The sequence below is a fragment of the Salvia splendens genome, chromosome 11, assembly GCF_004379255.2.
Source record: "Salvia splendens isolate huo1 chromosome 11, SspV2, whole genome shotgun sequence".
Classification (NCBI taxonomy): domain Eukaryota; kingdom Viridiplantae; phylum Streptophyta; class Magnoliopsida; order Lamiales; family Lamiaceae; genus Salvia; species Salvia splendens.
The window spans coordinates 466,947-477,707 of NC_056042.1; the positions used below are offsets into that span (position 1 = coordinate 466,947).

Genomic DNA, 10,761 nt, shown 5'->3' on the forward strand with positions numbered 1-10,761 from the left:
TCAAATTTAATGGAGTTTTCCAACGTGAACCAATGATGAAGTTGTTCTAATTCCAACCCTATATGAATCCGCCATGAACATATACACATGAAATGTACAATTATCGAAGCACAATTTTCTTTTAGTAAAAAAAAGTAGTATTAATAGTATTCTATACTACATAAATCAGACTAATACATTAGATTTCTTTTGTCGTGAGAAATAACAAGAAAGAAAAAACTAAAACATGACTATTGCTTAACTAGACAAGTGTAAACAGATTCACCACAAGTTTGTTAAACCTTTGACCAAAGTCCCCAGATCTAAATTAACTTCCACTTCATTTACAACAATAAACACAAATTTAGCATTCTAAGGCAATGACTTTAGAATTTAGACGAATTTAGACCTAATCCCCCAATAATCAATCCTCTCTCCCCAACAAATCTAGAACCCTATTCCAATTAATCTCCAAGAAATCCTCTAATTCCAAACAAATATTTCCATCCACACAAAATCAACACCAACACACGTATCACTACATGCGCAAATGTCGATTTTTTTAAAAAAATAATACATCAAAAATATACACCTACCCCCAATTCCACGCACACGTACTGATACGTGATACGTGGACTACGTGGCCCGGTGCTGATGTTGGAATAAAATAAGAAATATCAAGAAATATACCCTTATAATATTTGGTCTTCATTCACTAGTCTCAACCTTCCAAATTTGTAGCCGAGTCTTTGGCTATCTCTAAAGACGTTGCCCATATATTTTTCTCTATTTGCCATCAAGAATAAAATGGCCACACAAGGTGGACTCTCCTTTGATCCAGATCACAGTATCATCAGACTATTTCATCAGAGAAAAACCCTCTTCCACTCTCATCAGCTCAAAATCCACCACATTTCGCCGCAAATGGAGGCTCCCAACGCCACCATTGAGTTTCCTGTCTGCTCCTCTGACGATCGCGGGAAGAGGAAGGTTCTCGACGTGATGGAATTGTTCCCCGAGAAGAGAGAGGGCTGCGGCCGCGAAGACGACGATGAGGACGAGGAGAAAGGGATAGACAACTTAAGAGGAGGAGTTAATGTATGTTTCTTTTTTTTTGTTGATTTTTGAGTTTTTTATATATATATTTTTTTATTTTTTTGTGATTTTGAATTTTTTTTCCGGAAGACCGGTTTGCATCTTACGACGGGGAGTGATGAGTCGGGAGTCGAGGACGGGGCTCTCTCGATTCCGGAGAGCAAAAGAGCGAAAATCGAGGTGATTCGACGCTCCTTCTAGACTGAAGAAGTTGTTAGCCGATGAAATCTTAATTTTATGTTAATACTATAAAAAAAAAGAAGTTGTAATTTTTTATGGTGAAATGTTAAATGAATTTAATTTGTGTTGGTACAAGGTGGCGTTTCTTCAAGCGGAAATGGAGAGGTTGAATTCGGAGAACGATTGTTTGAAGTCGGAGAATGCTCGTTTGAAGGAATATATGTTGCATCAAATGGCGTCTGGGGGTAACGAGGAGGGTTCGTTGTCCCCGCCCGAAGGGCAAACTAGTCGGGATGTCCACGACAAAGATGTCGTGGATGATCATGAACGGTGTTTAGAGAGCAAGGCTCAGAAGCTCGCACACTCTCCGAGAAGCGTCGATCAGGCCGCTGAGGCTACTATGAGGAAGGCCCGTGTCTCGGTTCGTGCTAGGTCTGAGGCCACTATGGTATGTATATTTTGCTTACTCAATACGAACCCCAATAAATATCTCATTTTACCTCTACTATTTTTTATAAGTAGACCCCACATTCCACTAATTCATTTTACTTGCCATTACTATTAAATTAACACTCCATTTGTTTCTTAAAAATGAAATTTTTTTCTTTTTTTGCCTATTTCTTAAATATAGAAACTTTCCATTTTAGGAAAGTTCTTTCTCTATAATGAGGTGATACTCATTTTCCACTAACACACATTTTCTTTCTATCTCTCTTACTTTATCAATTTTGCATTAAAATCCATGTTATTTCAAAGTTTCCTATTTTAGAGAAATGGAGTGAGTATATAGTTCATACACATTTAAATTATTCCACCCACTTTTATTCAAAGAATCAAACAATTTTTTAAATCTCGCACCAGTAGTCAAATATGAGACTTCTCTCACCAGAGGGAACACTAGTCAAGATGAAATATTCTTAGTAAATCTTTGTGTTTGTTAAAATGGATTTGGAATTAGGTGTGGTAAAATTAATTAATTGATATAAATTTTTAATTCTAAATTATTTGATAAAAGTAACTAAATTTGACATTGACTTTTAATTAAATATTTTGTATATGCCTAATATAGCTCTTTATGTTTTTAGTTATAATAATAATGATATCAAAAAGTAGTTAATTTTTATTTTAGCCAGTACACCAAAATTAGTCTATTTTTTAAGTATTATTTTATTTTTTTCACAACTTTTTTCTCACCCACTCCTATTTTATCCATTTTTTTTCTTTGTCTTTCATATTTTACTGATTACGCATTAAAAAACTTGTGCCGTTAAAAAATGGACTATTTTTGCGAACAGATGAAGCATTATGTTTCCATAAGTACTATTCTTTATATTACAAACTTTAGCCGAAATTTGATATTTTCCACGAACCTAAACTTGGTCGCTAATATCATGAAGTTACGCTTTGTAGAAAATTTCTTACGAGTCTAACTTTTCTCTAAATAGAATTCAACGTGACATGTCGGATTATGAAGGTGGCAAACCAGACAATATAAGATTCGGCGTCACCTTTAATTTGCGTAAACCACGATTTTGTGTGTGTTACTTGAGTTTATATTCTTCTCTCAAATTCCTTCGGAATTTCCAAATGGTGAGGGTTTATGGTTTAGGACCAAAACGTTTTTTTGGCAAATGTACAAGATCAATTATGGACTTTAATTTCTAATATGAAAATATCTTAAATGTGAAAAAGTTTAGATGATGAATTTCCAAATCTAACCCTCCAATTTCCACACACATAATTAATTTTTTCTATCTTTCAATTACTAAATGGTTACATTAATTTTTGCCCTTGTATTCATTATTTGGGTTTTGTTAATGATATCTTAAAGATAACGGATGGATGCCAATGGCGCAAGTACGGGCAAAAGTTGGCTAAGGGCAACCCTTGCCCTCGTGCATACTATCGTTGCACGATGGGCGTGGGTTGCCCTGTCCGAAAACAGGTATGTCCTAAAATCGTATTTATCATCTATTTCAATATTATCACTGATATCATCAAATAGTAACCTAAAACTATGATTACACATCTCTTAGGTCCAACGATGCGCAGACGACACGACCATCCTCATAACGACCTACGAGGGAAATCACAACCACCCATTGCCCCCGACCGCTATGGCCATGGCATCAACCACGTCCTCAGCCGCGAGAATGCTCCTCTCCGGCTCGATGCCGAGCGCCGACGGCATAATGAACTCGAATTTCCTTGCTAGAACCCTCCTCCCGTGCTCCTCGAGCATGGCCGGGCCAATCTCGGCCCCCGCCACGATCTCCGCCTCGGCCCCATTCCCAACCATCACATTAGACCTAACACAATCACCCAACCCTCTCCAATTCACCAAACCCTCCAACCAATTCCCCCTCTCCTTCCTCAATCCGTCCACGGCCGCCGGATCATCCGCGGCCGCGGCCGCCCTTCTCCCGCAGATCTTCGGCCAAGCACTGTACAACCAGTCCAAATTCTCCGGCCTACAAATGTCCTCGCCGGAGCTCAATCAAGGGCCCCACGATCATCTATCGCCGTTGAATCAGCAGAATCATTTGAGTGAAGCCGTGAATGCTCTAGCAACGGACCCAAATTTCGCGGCCGCTCTAGCGGCCGCGATCTCCTCGCTTATAGGTGGCGGCCCGAGCCCCAATAACGGCAACGATAGCAGCAGCAACAACAACAACAACGAGCAATAACAACAATGGCCAAAGTAAACCCCCCATTTAATTCATTTCTATTAATTATGTTTGCTTGCTTACAATAGGTCCAAAACTCAAACATTAAATTGCGCTCTTCATTTTATTTTATTTTCTTTAAATTTTGAATAATGTATGTACATATTGTTAGATGTAAAATAGCAATAAAATAATAGAGGAAAGATGTTATCATTTTTGTACATATTGAGAAATTTGAGGATAATGTGTGTTAGTATTTTCAATTCTTGGAGATTATTGTCAATGCTGTTTGTATTATTCTCATGTGGAGACAAATGAGTTTGAAGAAAATTTAAATGAAACAAATCAAATATTCAATCATATTCTCTCACTTTGGCATGTTTCGTGTAGTTCGTAAATTTTTGTTTTTTCTTCTTATACTTTTGTTATCTTTCAAGTCGTGTCCATAAATTGAAGTCAAGTATTGGAGTCAATTAAAATGTCTGGATTTTCTAGAATCTTTGGTGAAAGCATTTACGCGGTTTATACAACTTGATCATTGTCTTATGTATTTTTCATATGACTTGTTATAACATTTCATATGACTTGTTATAACAACTTGATAATTGTCCAAACTCAATTATGACTTGTTAAATTTTCTTCGTACTTATCATGTACACATTTGTATTTATATTAGATGATTCGAAGTCCTGACTTAATGGACATACTGAAAATATATTATCTGTTGCTGCAGTCCCTACCTAGTTTTTGAGAAGAAATTATCTTTGTCTCATAATTTGTTTATTTGATTATTGTTGATTAAATTCATAAAAATAAAAATTAATTGAATAAAAAAGTCTCTCTTCTACATTTTGGATAGACCAGTTAACTCATGATTACAAAAGATATTTCATTTCCTTGTAAAAGTAAAAATAGTCACAATATAAATAGATAGAACAATATATAAGGCTTGATTGTCATATCGATTCCAAAGTCAATTCTTATCTTGGACGATATTATTGACATTGAGTACACTATATTGAATTCCCAAAAAGATAGATACTTATGTTGTTAAACCAAATGTTAAGTTTTCGATTAATGTTTATTTCAAATAACATTTAAATTGTACTCCCTCTGTCCCATTAAGTATGCAACATTTGCTTTTTGGCATAAGATTTTATGTAGTGTTGCTTTGTGAGTTAATGAAGATAGAGTAAAGTAAGAGAGAAGAAAAAATAGCGAGAGTATTGTTTTCATTTTTAGAAACGTTTCATTTTTAATGAGACATACCAAAAAGGAAAACGTTTCATTTCTAATGGGACAAATAAAGTATATTATTTATACATTATTTTGACTTAATATAAGGGGTGAGTTTTTTGTAATCCTATACTTCTAATATCTTGGATAATGATAATCTATACTAGAAGAATTAGCATTGTTACTTATATAATTGTGTCTCAGTAGAGTAGAGGTGATACTATCCCCAAAAGATGTTATGAACAAGACTTCATTACACATAAATCTAGTTTGTTGAAATTTATAACAATACTATAAAATTTAAATAAAGGCTTAAGAGGCCTAAAAGTATAGAAGAAGAAAATAATTGAACTGAATAAGAGCAAGCTTTGATTAATTAATATTTTAAATACAATAAAATATTTGAATTATCAAAACACTTTTGATGTATCTGAGTTATCAAACAACATTATCCCACTAATGGTAATTTTTAACGAATTAGTATGTCACTTTATCCCATTGTTCCGCTTTAGAACTCCCAACTGCTGACTTTTCAGCTCACAGTACTTTCTTGATTCGATCATTTCTCCGGTGTCTTCTTCTCCTTCAGGTGATTCTTTCAAACTTCAGATCTTTCTCTGCAAGGTTCAATCTTTTTATGGATAATCCTATTTCTATTGAATTCATCTTCCCTGGCATCAATTTGGACCAAAAAAACTGTCTTTCGATTAATCCCATAATTCGAATTTCACTATCACAAAACCTAATTGAAGAGGGACCCTTTAAATTTTAACTGTAAAGATTCAATCTTTGTATGACCCCTCTCAATTTCTATATTAATTTGATCACTTAGGTTTTCACTGTTTTCACTGTCAACTCATAGGGGTTGAAGCTAATTTTAACTGATCTTGTTGCAGTTTTTGGGATGGGTAAAAGTCACAGCTTTGCCACAGTCTTTCTCTTATTTGTGCTGTTTAGTTCAGCTTTTGCTGCTCGTGATGATGGGTTGCTGAGAATTGGGTTAAAAAAGAGGAAATTGAATCCGATTGATCGGGTTTCGGATGGGCTTGAGTCGAAGCAGGGGGGTTTAGTGAAGGATCGTTACAAAATCCGTGGCGTTAGGGGAGATTCGGGCGCGGATATCATTGGTTTGAAGAACTATTTGGATGCTCAGTATTTTGGTGAGATTGGCATTGGGACCCCTTCACAAAAGTTCACTGTGATTTTCGACACTGGGAGTTCTAATCTTTGGGTGCCATCGTCAAAATGCTACTTTTCTGTGAGTTTTTTTGGTGTAATTTAGTTGTATTCAACCTTGTTTGTGCGTTCTTTAAGTATTTTGTGCGTGTAATCTATCCAGGTTGCTTGCCTTTTCCACTCGAAATACAAGTCGAGCCATTCAAGCACCTACAAGAAGAATGGTATGCATAATGATTTTTCGCATGATGATCCGTGTTTAACTATATATGATGTCTATGATGATTGTTTTGGATAATTTCGTTTCAGTGTGGTTGTTATGATCTTTGGTGTGAAGTTAAAGGAAGTTAGACGTCTCAATAGAAGTGGTTAGATGAGAGGAATAAATAAAAGTAGATAGCTCGTGTATTCTTTCAATCAATTTTGATGTGAGAATTGTGTGACCTCTAAGCATCCCAGGGGATCTTGAGGAGAGTGTTATCGAGAGTTCTTGTTATCAATATGGAATCATTCTTTCCTATATTCATACATCTTCATATAATATGTATCATTGTGATTGTTTGAGATTGAGAATGAAAAAATTATGTTGATTTTAGTTTGTAGTTGTACCACATGAATAAGACAAGATCACCCCATTTACTATTAAAAATGTGAATTCATAATAAGCTTATGGTGGCTCTTTCCTTGACTAAGGCTGTGTAGTTCTCGTCTCATTTAATGGATCTCTGAAGTGATTTCCCGCTGCAGTATGTTTAAGTAGTTTGAGATTTCATACGTGACCGTTGTTTGGTGAAGGTAAATCTGCTGCGATTCAATATGGAACTGGATCTATCTCCGGGTTTTTCAGTGAAGATCATGTTCAGATTGGTGACCTTACTGTAAAAGATCAGGTATTTCTAGGAAACAACGAAAGAAGTAGGGGTTATTTTCGAGTTTTTCCTGATTTAACATATTAAATCTTTGTCTTGTTAGGAATTTATTGAAGCTACCAAAGAACCTGGCATCACATTCTTGGCTGCTAAGTTTGATGGCATTCTCGGACTTGGATTCCAGGAAATTTCTGTCGGCAATGCTGTTCCTGTCTGGTATGCACAAACACAAGCATACACACTCAAAGCTGTTTCTTAATTCACTATAAGTCTTTAATACTCGAGAAGTAGGGTATGTATGTATAAATGTATTTTCTGTAAGTAGTGGGAATTGAGAACGACGTTTCAGCAGAAGCTATAATGCTGAACTCTTTAGAGTCTTAATTTATCTGCGATGGGATAAGATAGAAAGCTTAAATTTGGATACTCTTTATCGTGTTTTCTGGTTGATGTGAACACTATATCACTGTGAACTCATTTAGTAATGTCGAAGAACAATGTAGCTGATTCCCATAAAGTCATTTGCCAACCATTTTAAAGTTCTCTGTCAATATTCGTGCAATATCAGGTACAACATGGTGAATCAAGGTCTCGTGAAGGACCCGGTTTTCTCATTTTGGTTTAATCGTGGTGGTAACGAAGAAGATGGTGGTGAGCTCGTTTTTGGTGGCGTCAATCCAAACCATTTCAAGGGCGAGCACACCTATGTTCCCGTCACTCAGAAGGGTTATTGGCAGGTGTCATTCTAAACCTCTTCGCATACTTGCAATCGTGTCCCCACTTCAAGCTAAATTCTCTCTGTTTATTTCAGTTCGACATGGGTGACGTTCTCATTGGTGGGGAATCAACAGGTGGCTTATGAAATCATTATATGACTTTCTGATTCTGTATTCGATTTTTCAATGGTCTATGAGCTAATCTTTAAAGTCTTGTAGGATTTTGCGCTGGCGGATGCTCGGCCATCGCAGATTCTGGAACTTCATTGCTGACTGGACCGACTGTACGTACTTCTAGTTACTTAGTAGACCTAAAATATGTATTTCACTCGAGATTGAATTGGCCGATGATACTGTCCTCCAAGAAACGTCTTAGGCTAGACATTTGGGAATCAGAATTTTGTTGCATATTTTCGATCCTCAAATTTGGCTAACTTAAAATTCTATGTTCAGACTGTGATCACTCTCATTAATCATGAAATCGGAGCTGCTGGGGTTGTAAGCCAGGAATGCAAGTCTGTCGTTTCTGTTTATGGACAAACCATATTGGAAATGTTGTTGTCTGAGGTGAGTGAGGCACTGATTCCCCTTACAAACTCACAATTCTAAATCCAGTTGATAAATTTGCAGAATATTGTATTTCTATAACTATAGCTCACGAGATATGTTTCTTCGTGTTGCTATTTACAGGATGAACCTAAGAAGATCTGCTCCCAGGTTGGTCTGTGCTCCTTCGATGGCACTCGAGATGTTAGGTCAGTACCTTTCACGCTCGACTTATGACGGGATGATTGCCATTTAATCACAAATTTGCGTTGACTTCCGCTCAATCCCATACTTTTGAAACTCGAATATAAAATCACAACTTTTCAATTTTTCACAATTTGTCCAATGATGGTCAAAATCAAAACTAGTACTAGGCAAAATCAAATATGATGCGATGACAATACAACGTTGTTTTAAACACAACGCCATCATTATATTTTGGGTGTTGGTTAAAATGATAATGTTTGGTCCAAAATAACGTGGTTTTGTTGCCCCATCATATTTGATTTTGCTACATAATTTTTTATTTTGATCATTGTCGGACAATTGACAAAAATGGAAAAGTTACAATGTTATATTCCAGTTTCAAAAGTTAAGAGATGAGATGATTTAAATGGCAATAATCCCAATTATTATATTGATAAAAAAGACCAAGTAACACTCGCACCATATAAAACACTTACCGTTTCTTGTATTCAGAGTTGATGCTTTGATATAAGGTAATCTTGCATTATAGATACGAGTATTATATTTGTTCAAATTTTTGTTGGTTGACACGAGTTATTTGCAAAACTACGTTCAGTATGCTTATCGAGAGTGTGGTGGACAAGGAAAGTGACAGCAAGTCACAAGGCCTCAGTGACGAAATGTGCTCGGTTTGCGAAATGGCAGTTGTGTGGATGCAAAACCAACTCAAACGGAACCAAACACAAGAAATGATTCTTGACTATATTAATCAGGTAGAATCAAAATTCATTCTTTTCTGGAAATGTTTTCCTCCTCACTTTCTCCTTTTATGCCCTGATCGTTGCTTTTAAAAACTATAGCTCTGTGATCGGCTTCCCAGCCCGATGGGTGAATCATCTGTCGACTGCAATACTCTTTCTTCGATGCCCAATGTTTCCTTTACCATTGGTGGCAAAAAATTTGCTCTCACCCCCGAACAGGTTCGATACATTAGGCCCTTTTTTCATTTTTTCGCTATTTTTCCCGTCTTTTAAACTTCATAAATGCCCTGGTCCGTTTTCTTGCGTCGCATAATCTTATTTGTCCCTTCTCTTCAAGTATCGCTGCACGACTAGCCTCATAGTACCATACGCTAGTTAGTGTTAGGCTAAATACTCGAAGAGGTGGACTCCCGATAGGTTGATTTTCTCTCGATTTCTTAATTAAACTGTCCAAACCTATCGTTATCGTGCTTGTATTCTTGCTCGTCAGTACATCCTGAAAGTCGGTGAGGGCGACGTAGCTCAGTGCATCAGTGGATTCACAGCCTTAGACGTGGCCCCACCCCGCGGCCCTCTGTGGTACGTAAATCTTCCATTGATGCAATCTATGACTGCGCTCGTTTCTCGAATCTCGACTTATATTGGTGCTGTGGTTGATGCAGGATTCTGGGAGATGTTTTCATGGCGCAGTATCACACCGTTTTCGACTATGGGAATATGAAGGTTGGTTTCGCTGAAGCTGCTTAAAATGCATTCCTGTTTCTGAAATCTAATTTAAACTTTCATGAATATTTGAAGTGACAAATATATGTATACTTGCTCGAGTTTATTCAGCTCATGTAATTCTGTAAATCGAATAATTTAAACTGTGTGTAAGGATATAGTACTACATAAAATATACAGTTCCTGCCAAGAATTATTCCTTTTCTTCCTAAATTATTGAAGGAATACTGTCTGTCAGAATCTGTAGTTCACATACTCATATGTGTCATCAAGAATCGAAGCCATACAAAGGGCTTTCAGTAATATTCTTCTTGCTTTAGCATAGCTTGGCTCAAAGAAGACTCCTACCATCCACACGTACAATTCTGTAACCCTATCTCTTGCATAAGGCATTTTATTTTTCACGTCCAATTTCTTCCACCACCTATTTATATCAAATTCCAACTCATAAGTACATTATCGAAATAGAACTAAATGGAATCACACTAAATAGAACCTTGTAGCATCACTAAGCTCTCTCTGGTGCATCTTCCGCACTATGCACATAGTGATCTCTGGGGGCCTACTCAAGAGAGATCTATTGGTGGTGGCAGATACTATATGAGTATCATTGATGATTATTCTAGAA

At 36.5% G+C, this 10,761-nt stretch overlaps 2 protein-coding genes across 2 annotated transcripts; both read left to right on the forward strand.

The window, feature by feature from the left end:
• Positions 1–700: 700 nt before the first annotated feature.
• LOC121755560 (WRKY transcription factor 6-like) lies at positions 701–4,183 on the forward strand. Its single transcript, XM_042150876.1, has 5 exons — positions 701–1,077; positions 1,165–1,254; positions 1,391–1,702; positions 3,086–3,199; positions 3,291–4,183. Exons 1-5 carry the CDS (start codon positions 787–789, stop codon positions 3,939–3,941), a joined length of 1,458 nt encoding a protein of 485 aa, XP_042006810.1. The 5' UTR covers positions 701–786; the 3' UTR covers positions 3,942–4,183.
• Positions 4,184–5,584: 1,401 nt separating this feature from the next.
• On the forward strand, positions 5,585–10,346 carry LOC121755559 (cyprosin-like). The gene is made up of 14 exons (XM_042150875.1): positions 5,585–5,745; positions 6,053–6,414; positions 6,496–6,556; positions 7,128–7,222; positions 7,305–7,417; positions 7,770–7,938; positions 8,013–8,052; positions 8,137–8,201; positions 8,371–8,484; positions 8,608–8,672; positions 9,266–9,422; positions 9,510–9,629; positions 9,901–9,989; positions 10,073–10,346. The coding sequence occupies exons 2-14, from the start codon at positions 6,061–6,063 to the stop codon at positions 10,155–10,157; spliced, it is 1,527 nt and encodes a 508-aa protein (XP_042006809.1). The 5' UTR covers positions 5,585–5,745; positions 6,053–6,060; the 3' UTR covers positions 10,158–10,346.
• Positions 10,347–10,761: the final 415 nt, after the last annotated feature.